The 15,752-nt window shown below is 45.4% G+C and overlaps 1 protein-coding gene across 2 annotated transcripts in view; it reads left to right on the top strand.

Annotated features, from left to right (window-relative positions):
* LOC126336659 (neither inactivation nor afterpotential protein C) overlaps positions 1-15,752 on the top strand; it is a 340,870-nt gene that overhangs the window by 104,563 nt on the left and 220,555 nt on the right. For both annotated transcript variants that reach the window (XM_050000600.1, XM_050000597.1), the window contains exon 8: positions 13,028-13,118. In XM_050000600.1, the coding sequence (XP_049856557.1) occupies positions 13,028-13,118 (91 nt within the window). The remainder of the gene's footprint in view (positions 1-13,027; positions 13,119-15,752) is intronic.

Below are 15,752 nucleotides of genomic sequence, written 5' to 3'. Positions count from 1 at the left end.
TTCTAGGCGCTTCACTCCGGAACCACGCGGCTGCTAAGGCCGCAGGTTCGAATCCTGCCTCGGGCATCGATGTGTGTGATGTCCTTAGATTAGTAAACTTTAAGTAGTTCTAAGTCTAGGGGACTGATGACCTCAGATGTTAAGTCCCATAGTGCTTAGAGCCATTTGAACCACATTAATGTGATTTGACTGTGTGAATTCTACAGGTTTTCAATAATTTATCTGATTACAAATATGTTGTCTGAACAAACCAACTCTTCCTGAACCCAGTTTGTTCCTCCGACGAGATATTTTCAAAAATTACTGCAAGTCTTTGTATTATTGCCTTCGATATTATTTTATATCCTGTGTTATCGTACGGATACTACAAACACTTTATTTTAACGACTGAGTGATTGATTAGATTTCGGGGCGGCCGGTGTGGCCGAGCGGTTCTAGGCGCTTCAGTCCGGAACCGCGCTACCGCTACGGTCGCAAGTTCGAATCCTGCCTCGGGCATGGATGTGTGTGATGTCCTTAGGTTAGTTAGGTTTAAGTAGTTCTAAATTCTAGGGGACTGATGATATCAGATGTTAAGTCCCATAGTGCTCAGAGCCATTTGAACCATTTGAACCATTTATTTTATTTCAACGAACTGAAGTTCTGATCCGTGTGTTATTTATCTTTAATTTCTATCCAACGGCCGTTCGAATTCCTCTGTACAAACTGCAGTACTTAATGTGTTTGCATATTTCCAAGAATAATACGCATGTTACCTGTAGATAAGTATGTTATGAGATCTACGACATTAGTTTCATCTTTCTCGCGGTCTTATTCACTTAAAGGCAAAAGCGATTGAGGCCACGCGAGCAGTCTTAGCCGAGGCTCAACACGTGGACAAATTACTGCCAATTCCAGCTGGGGCTCTCTTTCCTTTTAGCGTGCCAGGCTTAACGCGCTTTGCGGCTTCGCGAGGCGCACTTGAGGGCTTCGGAAACCTTCCCAGTTAGTGGAACCTCCGAAATCCCCTTGTCTTCCGCTCCGACCGTTCTGCGGCTACTTCTGATTCCACACCTACATTCATACTGTCCAAGCCACCCAACAGCGTATGCGGGTTCTCTGCAACTAGATTGGTTTCTCTATCTTACCTATCAAGTCGCAATATTGGTCTACGAAAACGATAAAATGTACTATGTATAAAAACCGAGAAATGTGGGTCATGCACGGCAGTTGGAGAGATACGAACCCACTCATAAATCTACACCTACATCTATACTCTGCAAGCCACATGACGATCGGTAGCAAATGGATAGCATTTCCCCTCTTTACTGTTCCAGTGACTAATGGTGCAGGAGCAGAATTACGATTGGCAATCTTCCGTGTGAGATCAATTCCCTCCTATTTTTACCTTCATGGTCTTTTGCGAGATAACGTAAGAAAAAGCAATGCGATGACTATCTCTTCCACTAATGTACACCCTCAGGATTTAAAAAAAAAAGGCTCTGAGCACTGTGGGACTTAACATCTTACGTTATCAGCCCCCTAGAACGTAGAACTACTTAAACCTAACTAACCTAAGGACATCACACACATCCAAGCCCGAGGCAGGGTTCGAACCTGCGACCGTAGCAGTCCCGCTGTTCCGGACTGCAGCGCTTAAAACCGCACGGCCACCGCGGCCGGCCTGAGGATTTTACCAGCATGCAACACCGAACTGTACAACGCCACTCTTGTAACCTCAGCACTACCATCGGGTGAGCATCTCAGTGACGTTTTACCACTTACAAAAGAACCAGTGATGAACCGAGCTTTTCTTCTCTGAATCTTCTGTATTTCCCCGAACAACTCTACCTGTTACGGTCCAAGACTGAGGAGCAATACTCAAGTATTGGTCGAATCAGTGTTTCGTAAGCTACCTCATTCGTGCATGCACTACCATTCCTGAGGATCCTTCCAATGAATCTCATTCTAACAGTTACACTATGTGATCAAAAGTATCCGGACAACTGGCTGAAAATGACTTAGAAGTTCGCCGCGCCCTCCATCTGTGATGCTGGAATTCAATATGGTGTTTGCCCACCTTTAGCCTTGATGACAGCTTCCACTCCCGCAGGCATACGTTCAGTCAAGAGCTGGGAGGTTTCTTGGGGAATGGCAGCCCTTTCTTCACGGAGTGCTGCACTGAGGAGTGGCATCGATGTCAGTCGGTGAGGACTGTCACGAAGCCGGCGTTCCAAAACATCCCAAAGGTGTTCTATAGGATTCATGTCGTGACTCTGTGCAGGCGAGTCTATTACAGGGATGTTATTGTCGTGTAATCACTCCCCCACAGGCCGTGCATTATGAACAGGTGCTCGATCATGTTCAAAGATGCAATCGCAATTCCCGAATTGCTCTCAAACAGTGGGAAGCAAGAATATGCTTAAAATATCAATGTAGGCCTGTGCTGTGATAGCGCCACGCGATACAAAAAGGGGTGCAAGCAAAACACGACCACGCGATAACACGATTGACTCCGAATTTCACTTTCGAAACTACACGCGCTGGCAGATGATGTTCACCGGCCATTCGCTATACCCACACCCTGCCATCGGATCGCCACATTATATACCGTGATTCTTCACTCTACACAACGTTTGTCGACTGTTCAGTCTTCCAATGTTTAGCCTCCTTACACCAAGCGAGGCGTCGTTTGGCATTTACCGGCGTGGTGTGTGGCTTGTGAGCAGCCACTCGACCATGAAATCCGAGTTTTCCCACCTCCCGCCCATTTGTCATAGTACTTGCAGTGTATCCTGATGCAGTTTGGAATGGCTGTGTGATGGTCTGGATAGATGTCTGCCTATTACATATTACGGTCCTCTCCGACTGTTGGCGGACTCTAGCAGTCAACAGACGAGGTCGACCTGTACGGTTTTTTGCTGTGCCTGTCCTTTCGGGTTCCCACTTCACTATCACATCGAAAACAGTGGACCTAGGGATTTTTTGGAGTGTGGAAATCTCGCTTACACACACGTATGACACAAGCGACACCCAATCACCTGACCACGTTCGAAGATCGTCAGTTCCGCGGAGCGCCCCATTCTGCTCTTTCACGATGTCTAGTGACTACTAAAGTCGCTGATGTGGATACGTGGCAGTAGGTGGCAGCACAATGAACCTAATATGAGAAACGTATGTTTTTTTGTGGTGTCTGTATACCTTTGATCACATATTGTACCTTTCATATGTTAGTTTTATGTGGTTGTTCTCCGTTCGCATACTGCCAAATACTGAATGGATATGACTGTTTCCAGTCATTGTTCGGCAATCGTGTAATGAAACAACAACGGGTCATTTCGATTATTTGTGTTCAATATTTTACCTTTGTTTTTATCGAAGCTCAAATGCTAACACTTGCACCCAGTTTCGATCGTCCCCAAACACATCTTCATTTCGCCACACAATTCCATCGTTTGCAATTATAGTACGTTCACGAAGACAATCATATGTTGCTTTCGGTGTAAACCGCTATGTAATTTACGTATGCTGCGAACAGTTCAATCCAATCACAAAGTTGGTCCACTATTCCATACACTTTTTTCACTAGGCTACATTGTTAAACTATACAGAAAACCTCCTCAAAATCAAAGAATATGGGCTCCATTTGGGCAGCAGTGTCTACTAAGTTAACGGTCGCGTGGAGGAACAGATGCAAGATCGTTGTTTGAGGAATTCGTTTTCATTCTTACAGGGGAGATCTTGTATCTCTAGGAAGGTCATGACGTTGTTGTAGTCTTCAGTCCGTAGACAGGTTTCATGGATTTCTCCACCCTCGTCTGTCCGGCGAGATCGTACATCAGTATACTCACCTGAAGGTGGCGACCAGTCGGTCTGTTGAAATACTGTGTCGAGATCACTACATTACCCGGCTGCATACTCGAGGAGAGTATCATCAGTGATTACGCCAGGAAAGTCTACTTAATCAAACCTGATGACAACATTTTGAATCAGGTTCAGTTAAAACGGAGGTTCCTGTACTGTGACATTACGGTATTTTTTCTTTTTTTTTTAATTTAGATTCCTTAAGACAATATTTTTACGCTTTTCTGAACATTTTAAAACACATCATTTGTTTTACATCGCTTCATCCCCAGCAAAACTTCTATCGTACCACAGCTCAATATCTACGATCCTGATTTTTTCTCTCGTCGGAGTTATCGTCGGTACTGCCTGCCGTTGCGTAACATCACAAATCAAGGACTACATATGCACTATGCGATCAAAAGTATCCGGACACCCTCAAAAACATACGTTTTTCACATTAGATGTACTGTGGCGCCACCTACTGCCAGGTACTCCATATCAGCGACCTCAGTAGTCATTAGACATCGTGAGAGAGCAGAATTGGGTGCTCTGCGGAACTCACGGACTTCGAAAGTAGTCAAGTAATTGGCTGTCACTTTTGTCATACGTCTGTGTGCGAGATTTCCACACTCCTAAACATCCCTATGCCCACTGATTCCGATGTGACAGTGAAGTCGAAACGTGAAGGGACACGTACAGCACGAAAGCGGAACAGGCCGGCCTCGTCTGTTGACTGACAGAGACCGCCGACAGTTGAAGAGGGTCGTAATGTGTAATCTACCCAGACTATCACACAGGAATACCAAACTGCAGCAAGATTCACTGCAACTTAGGCGGGAGGTAACAAAACTTGGCTGTAAATAAGCCACACGTCACGCCGGTAAATGACAAACGACGCCTCGTTTTGTGAAAGAACGTAAACAATGGATGACTGAACAGTGGAAAAACGTTGTGTGGAGTGACGAATCACGGTAAACATTGTGGCGATCAATTGGCAGGGTGTGGGTATGGCGAATGCCTGGTGAACGTTATCTGCCAGCGTGTGTAGTGCCAACAGTAAAATTCGGAGGCGGTGGTGTTATGGTATGGTCGTGTTTTTCATGTAGGGGGCTTGCACTCCTTGTTGTTTTGCGTGGCACTATCACAGCATAGGCCTACATTGATGTTTGAAGCACCTTCTTTCTTCCCACCATTGAAGAGCAATTCGGGGATGGCGATTGCATCTTTCTACACGATCGACCACCTGTTCATAGTGCACGGCGTGTGATGGAGTAGTTACACGACAATAACATTCCTGTAATGGACTGGCATGCACAGAGTCCTGACTTGAATCCTTTAGAACGCCTTTGGGATGTTTTTGAAGGCCAGGCGACACCGACCGACATCGATACCCCTACTCAGTGCAGCAATCCGTGAAGAACGGGCTGCCATTCCCCAAGAAATCTTCCACCACCTGATTGAACGTATGCCCGCGAGAATGGAAGCTGTCAACACGGCTAAGGGTGGGCCAACATCAAATTGAATTCCACCACTTCCGATGGAGGGCGGCACAAACTTGTAAACCATTTCAACCTGGTGTCCGGATACTTTTGATCACATATTGTATATTAAAGTTTACATAATGAACACAAGGAAAGCTCTGAATTTAAAGTTCTCCTTTAGAGTGGATGGCGGTAACATCGAGTGCACATTTAGTCAAAAATCTCCAAGCCCATACACTCCCACTAGTGATGTGAATAATTCCCTTAATTTCTCTATATTAACAACTGAGATCCGGTGGAATAAAATATTTCATTATTGACACTTAAATTTAATATTCTCAAAACGACAAAATTGTTAGTGGCAGTAATTGAACTTCACCCACTCTTGTTTTCCTGTAAACCTCACCATAGATCACCATAGATCCAGGGAATCGAGATCTCTAAGTGCGCCGGACATGAAGCTCCTAGTGCTGATCCGGTGACACGCAGGGGGCATAAGTAACAAAGCGTTAGCACTGAAAATATTTACTCTGAGGATTTATACAGTGCAAAATAACTTCTCCGTCACCTTTACCAGCAGCAGGCAGCAGGCAGATCCTCTGTGGGTCGTTGGTCGAAGGAGCTAAAGTCTTCACATCAGTGGCAGCAGCAGTGTTGGCAGTGGCAGTTCACAGCAGTATAGTGCATCGGACTAGTAGCTGGTCTCCTACAACTGAAGTCATCAAACGAGCAACACGTGGTAAATCACGGAACTGCTTCGACATGGATTGAATATAATTTACAAGACAGTCGTACTGACTGATCCTGCGCTTCAAAATTCCAAGTATTAACTCTGGTTAGCTCATGCCTATGATGTGGCGCTAAGCGAATTTGTTCCCGTTTTCTAGGCTTGTCAGGCCTCTATTTCGAACTTTAGTGTCCCAACTGTTGCTTCCAGGTTTTCAGCCTGGCACTTTCTGCAGCTTCTAATTGTTGCGGAGGCGCTCTTGTGAGTGTGTGTGTGTGTGTGTTTGTGTGTGTGTGTGTGTGTGTGTGTGTTTGTGTGTGTGTGTTTTATGCAGCCTTACTTCACCTTGGGGTGCTCTCAGAATGACGTTATAGTATGGAAATTCTGCTACGGTCGCATTCTGTGCTCTCTGCTCGAGTGTGATGTGAAAATGCTCCAGTTGTTTGCCTCGCTATTTGCAGCACTGGCTTTGTGAGTGTGCGTGAAATCTTATGGGACTTAACTGCCAAGGTCATCGGTCCCTAAGCTTACACACTACTTAACCTAAATTATCCTAAGGACAACACACACTCATGCCCGAGGGAGGATTCGAACCTCCGCTGGGACCATCCGCACAGTCCATGACTGCAGCGCCTTAGACAGCTCGGCACTGGCTTTCCTTCCTGATTTACCCACCGATTCAGACACTGCATTCGAACATGTCAAAGCTCATCTCTGTGCTTGTCGGTGAAAAATTAAAAAAAAAATTCGTTCACCCAGAATTCGTTTATTTTGTGCGACGTTCCCCTTTCCTTCAGAAAATTCGCTCCGAATCTTTCTTATTCTGAAACAACTCATTACACATAAACTATATTTGGAAGCACACAAGAACTGAACTACAAGGCTCTTGTTTTGCTTCTTAATGCTACGACACTCTTTCTCTTACAGATTCACAGTTACATTACTTTGTACTTTATGATCCTTATTTACAGTAGGATACCACTCCACAGGTATCTAAGCTAAATTCCATCCGAACAGGCATTGGAAGGCCCAACGGTACCGCCGGCCGGGGTGGCCTAGCGGTTCTAGGCGCTACAGTCTGGAACCGCGCGTCCGCTACGGGCGCAGGTTCGAATCCTGGCTCGGGCATGGATGTGTGTGATGTCCTTAGATTTAAATAGTTCTCAGTTCTAGGGTACTGATGACCTCAGAAGTTAGGTCCCATAGTGTTCAGAGCTATTTGAGCCCAACGGTACCGACCGGCCGCCACGTCATCCTCAGCCTACAGGCGTCACTGGATGCGGATATGGAGGAGCATGTGGTCAGCACACCGCTCTCCCGGCCGTGTGCCAGTTTACGACACCGGAGCCGCTGCTTCTAAATCAAGTAGCTCCTCAGTATGCCTCACAAGGGCTGAGTGCGCCCCACTTGCCAACAGCGCTCAGCAGACCGGATGGTCACCCATCCAAATGCTAGTCCAGCCCGACAGCGCTTAAATTCAGTGATCTGACGGTAACCAGTGTTACCACTGCGGCAGATCCGTTGGCTCCACAGGTATCTGATGTACCAATAACACAAAGGGATGAACAGTTTTACGTTTAAAATAAAAATAGAATACGCAAATTGCTTTTAGAACCATGGCAACACCGATATTTGTAATACTTATAGTTGTGATACCATTACGTTGTTTAACTGGGTGTCATTGGATATGCTGGAAAATTTTTTCCTTAGAGATTCGTTCTCTATGCTATGCTATAAGCTCGTAGAATGAGCGTGATAGGTCGGGACTTGAGGTGTCGCTTAGGAAAGTCAGGTTCTGCACTAGTAACATTTTTAACAGGTTTTCCGGTCAATACATCGCAGGGTGTGATAACCTGATTGTAACTCGTACTGATGATTGTAGCTGGAAAGCGAAACAGCGCTCTTGATGTAATAAAAAGAAATATCAGTATAGGATTTGGTATCAACACTTTTCCACTGCCTCAAATGCTGTTTAACACTGTCTCGACCACTCAGATTTTGCCCCTTTGCTTAGTAGACAATACCTACATAGGGTTAGAAATGGTTGCAGTTGCTTCGTTGTTCACCGTGTCAGGGAGTCACAGGCTGCTGATACTAACAAGGAATCATTTTTACACCTTTTCCACTAATTACATGCCCGAGATAGTTCATTTCTCTCAGCGCAAAATGGCATTTTATCCAGGCTGAGTGTCAGCCACGCTGCTCATGGTCTGTTGAATACCTCTTCCATAGGTCTCGCGTGTTCTTCCGTGTCTTTCAACAATGCTAAGATGTCATCCAAGTATACTGTACACTTTTATATGTTTAACCCATGGAGTGGAGCCTCTGGGACGTAGCCACTGCGTTCTTAAGTCAAGATGGCATACTGCAATGCTTATAAGGACCCCTTGGTGTTGTGAAGACAGTTTTCACTCATCTTCTGGGACAACTTACAGTTGGCGATACCCACTCCTCAGGTCCATCATTGGAAAGATGCTTGTAATAGCCTGATTTGTCCAACATACCAGTAACTGGTGACGGTTTTCGCGTTCAGATATCAGTATCATTTGGTGATTTCTTTTCGGGTCGGTAACTACTGCTGAGCCCCTTCACTACGTTTTATTGTCCCCTCTGATAGCTGCTGATCAATGAATTCTTCCGTTAATGGCTGCAGACACCTCGGTGCCTAGTATGGCTTCCTGTACACTGGAGTATTATTGCACATGGGTATGCCAGCCAGAGTGGCCGAACGGTTCTAGGCGCTACAGTCTGGAACCACGAGACCGCTACGGTAGCAGGTTCGAATCCTGCCTCGGGCATGGATGTGTGTGATGCCCTTAGGTTAGTTAGGTTTAAGTAGTTCTAAGTTCTAGGGGACTTATGACCTCAGCTGTTAAGTCCCATAGTGCTCAGAGCCATTTTTCACACGGGTATGAATGTTGTCTAACAAGCATTGCTGGTAATGGGTCATTTGTATTAAGCAAATACATGAATCGTAGCAGTATAGCTTCCGTAACTTGTCAATCACTTCTTTGTAAGTGAGCTACCTTTTTATCAAATGCAGATACACCAATGCTTTGCTTGTGGCTTTGGCTATCTCATAACCTATCAATATTTTACTCATCCAAAACATATAAAGTAGTAGTCATCAAGTCCTTTAGCAGACTAATCTCATCCATACCAAGATTATCCAGGCTAGCAGGAACCATCTGTCTTACTCATGCACGCTACATTTATGTGCACCAACGAAAGTATGTTATCCAAATCCTCAGTATTCTCTAGTGGTTGTATAACACATAATAGTTCTTGTAGTAAAGCAGTACCTGCAGTAACCCACAGAAATGCCAACTCTGGAGGCGATCTGTTCAACAGTCATTCGGCGATCCCCCAAAACAATTCTCTCCACTTTCTCGATCATGTCATCAGACCAGCTTGTGCGAGCCTGAGGTTGTTTCGGTTTGTTGTCACACGATGTTCTGCATTCATTAAACTGTCGCTCCCACGAGCGCACTTTCGACACATCCATAACTCCATCACCACATGTCTCCTTCAACTGTCGATGAATTTCAATTGGTTTCACACCACGCAAATTCAGAAAACGAATGATTACACGATGTTCAAGTAAGGAAAACGTCGCCATTTTAAGTATTTAAAACAGTTCTCGTTCTCGCCGCTGGCGGTAAAATTCCATCTGCCGTACGGTGCTGCCATCTCTGGGACGTATTGGCAATGAACGCGCCCTCATTTTAAAACAATGCCCATGTTTCTATCTCTTTCCAGTCTGGAGAAAAAAAATCGGAGGCTTTAGAACTTGAATGCACCTCGTAATAAATTATAAACTAAATTAGTGTTTGCGGTGTATTATAGTCCAAAGGGATTCAATACATTCGTGTGCCAAATGACTATATTGTCTGCTAATGACACTTGTTCAAATTACAGAAGTTAAATCTCAGTGACGTTAAATATATTTCTGCACAATTCCCTTTAAACTGTGTCAAGTTTTCAGGCTCGTAAGTTTATGGTGCACATGGCCACAACAAAATGAATATCAAAAGACGGCCAACAGAAAAAAAGTTCACTAACCGCACTGCATCATGCTGGTCTGTGATCCAGACAGGCGACGACGGTTGATGCTGCAGACAAGATTCCACTGTCATGGGAGTCCTGAGATGACAGCCAAGTCCAACACCAATTGTGGAGTCCCAGGGAACCATGGCCTCTACACGTGCGGAAATCACAGCTCAGAGTGGAAGGGTTTGCTTCAGTGGAACATCCAAGGACATCAGTAAGGGAGTGTTGGCTTTGAATGCATTTATTGTCAAGATTTATACAATGCTTCTCCGTGGCACAGAGCAGCTGCAGGCAGAGTGGCACACGTGGTAGTTGCTGACTCACCGAAGTCATCAGGCATCAAGGTTGCTTGGGGTGGTCACAGACTGCGCACTCAGAAGAGGCATCATCGTACAGGATGTCAGCCCAGAGGTCTGCAGAGGCTGCATGTCCAGCTTGGACGGTAACAGCTCAGAGAAACCGTTCCACCAAGGCGCTCTCGTGGTCATCATAGTTTACACCCTGGTGGTCGTCGGCCAACAACTCTGCACGGAATGATGGCAGCCGTGCAGAAGTATGCCCATAACTCCCAACAAGAGACAGCGAAGACACCGGTAGCAGCTCACAAGTGCAGCTAGGTGGCAGCACTGACGTACCTCTCCCAGAAAATGTGTAGTGGGAAGCTCGCAGGTCTCCCTCGATTGACCGCCAATTGGTCGTTTATCGAAAGCGTTAAAGTCTTCACATCAGTGGCAGTTCGGATGGCAGCAATGGGTATCCACTGCAGTGGGGTCATAAAGTTGACTGGCTGGTGTCTTGAAGTTGAAGGCATCTGACGAACGATAGCTGGAACATCACAGAACAGGTTCGATGTGGATTCACAGTAACTTACAAGACTGAATTACTAACTCACCCTGAGCTTCAGAAGTCCAAGTTTTTATATTGTTTAGTTTGTGCCTAGGACATTGTGTTTGCTAGGCTTGTCAGCGCTCTACACCACACCGCTGTGTCCCTACTGTTAGTTTCAAGTCTTTAGCCTGGCACTTTCTGCAACGTCTGGATGTTGTGGAAGCGCTCTTACGTATCTATTACACGGTCAACGTCACCTTCCGGTGTTGTTAGCATGATGTTGTGGTGTGATGATTCTGCTGCGTCGCATTTTGCGCTCTCAGCTCGAGTGTTGTGTGACAATGCCCCGTGATGTGCCTCGCTATCTGCAGCATTAGCTTTCAAAAACTGGCTCTGAGCACTACGGGACTTAAGATGTGAGGTCATCAGTCCCCTAGAACTTAGAACTACTTGAACCTAACTAATCTAAGGACATCACATACACCCATGCCCGATGCAGGATTCGAACCTGCGGCCATAGCGGTCGGGCGGTTCCAGACTATAAAGCCTAGAACTGCTCGGCCACCCCGGCCGACCATTAGCTTTCCTTCCTGAATTACATTCCGATTAAAACATGTACTCAGTCTGTCTTAGTTCGCCTCTGTGCTCGCCAGAGAAAGCCTTTTAAAAAATGACGTTTAGCCAAAATTCCATTCTGTAGTGTAACATTTCACTTGCCTATTACAAAGTCAGTCGCCCTCAATCATTTCTCAACAGAAACAAATCAAATGACAGTTCTAAAGATGTTTGATGGAGTGAAGGAATTTGGAAGCTTCAAGGGAGAACTAAGAGATTTGTTGCTTGTTTTGTCTATAAGAGAGCGTTACAAAGACTCGAAACAAAATGCTAATGGGGCGCGCTACAAGAAAGCTCTAGTTCATTATTGAGAGGATTTTTAAAATTCAGGTAATGTTATTCTAAAAGAGACAAATATTGTGTGTTCTACGTATACAAAACATCCGCCTGCATAGCTGGGCACTAAGCTGCCATGTGGAGGACCTAAGTTCAATTCCAAGTGCTTCCCAGTCTGCATCACTTGGTCCTCTGGACGTAATGGCGGAATTTCATTAACGTACACGACACGCAGCAACACGAGGCAGTAGTGGAGCATTACATATGTTTGCAGGCACTCATTCTCCCCAGGAATAAAGTACGGCAAGAAGAAATTTTAAGAATTTGACATCCCGTAAAAGGAAGGGAGGAATGTTAGGGACTAATATCCCGTCTATCGTGAAGTCACTAAAGGTGAAACAGAGGCTTGGGCAAGGGCAGGCTGGAGACTGACATCGATTTCAGAGACACCATCCAGGCATTCGCCTTAAACGATTCAGGAACCGCGTCTGGCCGAATATGAGTCCAGCATATTACCACTGTGCCACCTTGCTTGGAGGTATAAAAAAATTAGGATTCTGTAATAGTACAGCCGTACGTCATATACACCATATGGAGTGTAATGTTCAATTATTTCTGTTCTAGACATTCACACTATAACGAGAACTTATACCACCACTGGTATTGTTTAGTTTGTTCAGTGTGTTTAATGCGACATCTATCTACATCCAAATCCCATTCCAGCTACTGCTGGGTCTGGGTTGTTACTATGGACATGTGGCAATGTGAGTTGTAGAGGGTTGCTACATGCCCTTCCTAATGCCACCCCATGCCCCCTGGGACAGAAGTAGTATACCCCACCTCTCTGCGTCCAGTGTAAACCATGAGACAGTGTGAACATTGTTCAAATGCCTCAGAGACGTTTAACTGAGGCGGGACGCGGGGTTCAGTCCGGTATTCACCTAGTGGGATGTGGAAAACCCCCTAAAAACAATATCCAGGCTGGCCAGCACACCGGGCCTTCGTCGTTAACCCGCTCGGCGGATTCGATCCGGGGCTGGCGCGCCTACCCAAGTCCACGAAGCAGCGCTTTAGCGCTCTCAGGTAACCTGGCGGGTTTAATGCAAATACATTCCTTTTCTTATTCTTCTTTGTTAAAAAAAAGGGATCGGTTCTCAAGTACTCGACAACGTCATCAAGTACAGACTGCGCGATCTGAGTATAAATGTGCAAACCTCTGTTTCAGGTGCTTGGAGAAGAATCCTGAAAATCGTCCGTACATGGTGGAGATTCTGGAGCACCCTTTTCTGACGGCGCTCCCAGAAAATGATTTCCATGTAAGTACCTTTAGGGTCTATTCATATCACTACTAAAATAACTTCCAATGGAACTTAACTGAACTTCTTCAAACTTTCAAAATGTCCTCACTTGGATCTAACATTTGAGAAATGTTATTAAGAAGTTCTTTGCAGCTGTATTTACCGTTTAGCATATTATGAGTGCTCGCATGGCAAATGCTACTCGGTTGTTTTCATCAATCCTCCGAAAGGAGTAACAGTGTGCACTTAGTGCTACGAATAATACATGTTGCGAAGTCAGTACGCTGTCCATTTGTAACAGCAATACCGCTGTCTCCCGTTTACAGTTCCACTGTGTTGTGTCTTGTTTCCTATAAATCTAATATCGAGCCTCTCCGTTACGACGAATAAGGGTATTTATGTATTACATCTCGGTCTAAAGAAAATTGTTGGGACACGCATGCCAAACGGAAACCACATGGTGAAATACGTTGGAAAAGAATCATAGCAATGTAAGACGGAAACCTTACCATAGGAAACATATAAATTGGAATCCTTCTGAGACATATTATATGCGTTTTAATGTCAGTAACATCAATGAAAGTAAAATATCAAAAACATTAATTGATGAAATAATTTGGCATTATCATCAAGAGTCCTACAGAAAGTGTGAGATAACATTGTAATGAACGACAGTCAATGTGAATGTCACTTTAGTTAAGCAAGTTTAATAGGGCTCAACGAAAATTAGTTTGAGTAAATAAGGATGTCTGACACATCATCTCAAGGTTGTACAAAGTCCACCTTCCAACACTTACCGGAAACCGGCTCTGTTGCCCACAACATCCATGAAGACGCCCCCATGGGCTTGCCTAGGAATTGATGATGATGTTTATTTAACTTAACTGCGCGGTCATCAGTGCCCGTACAACGTCCCAAGTTTTACACAGTCCAATTTTTTTACATAGTCCAATCGAGTCACTGTCACGAGTAATTATTATGAGGATCAAATGATGAGGACAAGACAAACACCCAGCCCCAGGTGGAGAAAATCCCTAACCCGACCGGGAACGAACCTGGGACCTCGTGATCCAGAGGCAGCAACGCTAACCACTTCTTTTTCGTAATATCATTCTGTACGTTTTCATGCGTTGTTTCTGCTCAGGGTGGACGTCGCAATACACCCGTTTCTGTTCGTCCTTGATCCATTAACTCAGTTTTTTTATTACAGAGGGCAGCAAACCCTCTGACCGAACACGCTGAGCTACCGTGCCTGCTGTCACTAGACTACGAGCTGCGGGCGTGGCTAGGAGTGATATACTTCAACTCGCACCTCAAACACGAAATACACTACTGGCCATTAAAATTGCTACACCACGAAGATGACGTGCTACAGACGCGAAATTTAACCGATAGGAAGAAGATGCTGTGATATGCAAGTTATTAGCTTCTCAGAGCATTCACACAAGGTTGGCGCCGGTGGCGACACCTTCAACGTGCTGACATGAGGAAAGTTTCCAACTGATTTCTCATACACAAACAACAGTTGACCGGCGTTGCCTGGTGAAACGTTGTTGTGATGCCTCGTGTAAGGAGGAGAAATGCGGACCATCACGTTTCCGACTTTGATAAAGGTCGGATTGTAGCCTATCGCGATTGAGTTTTATCGTATCGCGACATTGCTGCTCGCGTTGGTCGAGATCCAATGACTGTTAGCAGAATATGGAATCTGTGGGTTCAGGAGGATAATACGGAACTCCGTGCTGGATCCCAACGGCCTCGTATCACTAGCAGTCGATATGACAGGCATCTTATCCGCATGGCTGTAATGGATGGTGCAGCCAAGTCTCGATCCCTGAGTTAACAGATGGGGACGTTTGCAAGACAACAAACATCTGCCCGGACAGTTCGACGACGTTTGCAGCAGCATGGACTACCAGCTCGGAGACCATGGCTGCGGTTACCCTTGACGACAGACAGGAGCGCCTGCGATGGTGTACTCAACGACGAACCATCATTTTTTCGGATGAATCCAGATTCTGTTTATAGCATCATGATGGTCGCATCCGTGTTTGGCGACATCGCGGTCAACGCACATTGGAAGCGTGTATTCGTCATTGCCATACTGGCGTATCACCCGGCGTGAAGGTATGGGGTGTCATTGGTTACACGTCTCGCTCACCTCTCGTTCACATTGACGACACTTTGAACAATGGACGTTACATTTCAGGTGAGTTACGACCCGTGGCTCTCCCCTTCATTCGATCCCTGCGAAACCCTACATTTCAGCAGGATAATGCAATACAGAAAATGTTCGACTGCTGCCCTGGCCAGCACAGTCTCCAGATATCTCACCAATTGAAAACGTCTTGTCATTGGTGGCCGAGCGACTGGCTCGTCACAGTACGCCAGTTACTAATTTTGATGAACTGTGGTATCGTGTTGAAGCTGCATGGGCAGCTGTACCTGTACACGCCATCCAAGCTCTGTTTGACTCAATGCCCCGGCGTATCAAGTCCGTTATTACGGCCAGAGTTCGCTGTCCTGGGTATTGATTTCTCAGGATCTATGCACTCAAATTGCGTGAAAATGTAATCACATGTCAGTTCTAGTATAATATACTTTTCCAATGAATACCCGTTTATAATCTGCATTTCTTCTTGGTGCAGCAAT

Source organism: Schistocerca gregaria, chromosome 2 (genome assembly GCF_023897955.1).
Source record: "Schistocerca gregaria isolate iqSchGreg1 chromosome 2, iqSchGreg1.2, whole genome shotgun sequence".
NCBI lineage: Eukaryota > Metazoa > Arthropoda > Insecta > Orthoptera > Acrididae > Schistocerca > Schistocerca gregaria.
Note: the sequence above shows the minus strand (reverse complement) of the source record. Positions and strands in the feature narration are given on the sequence as shown.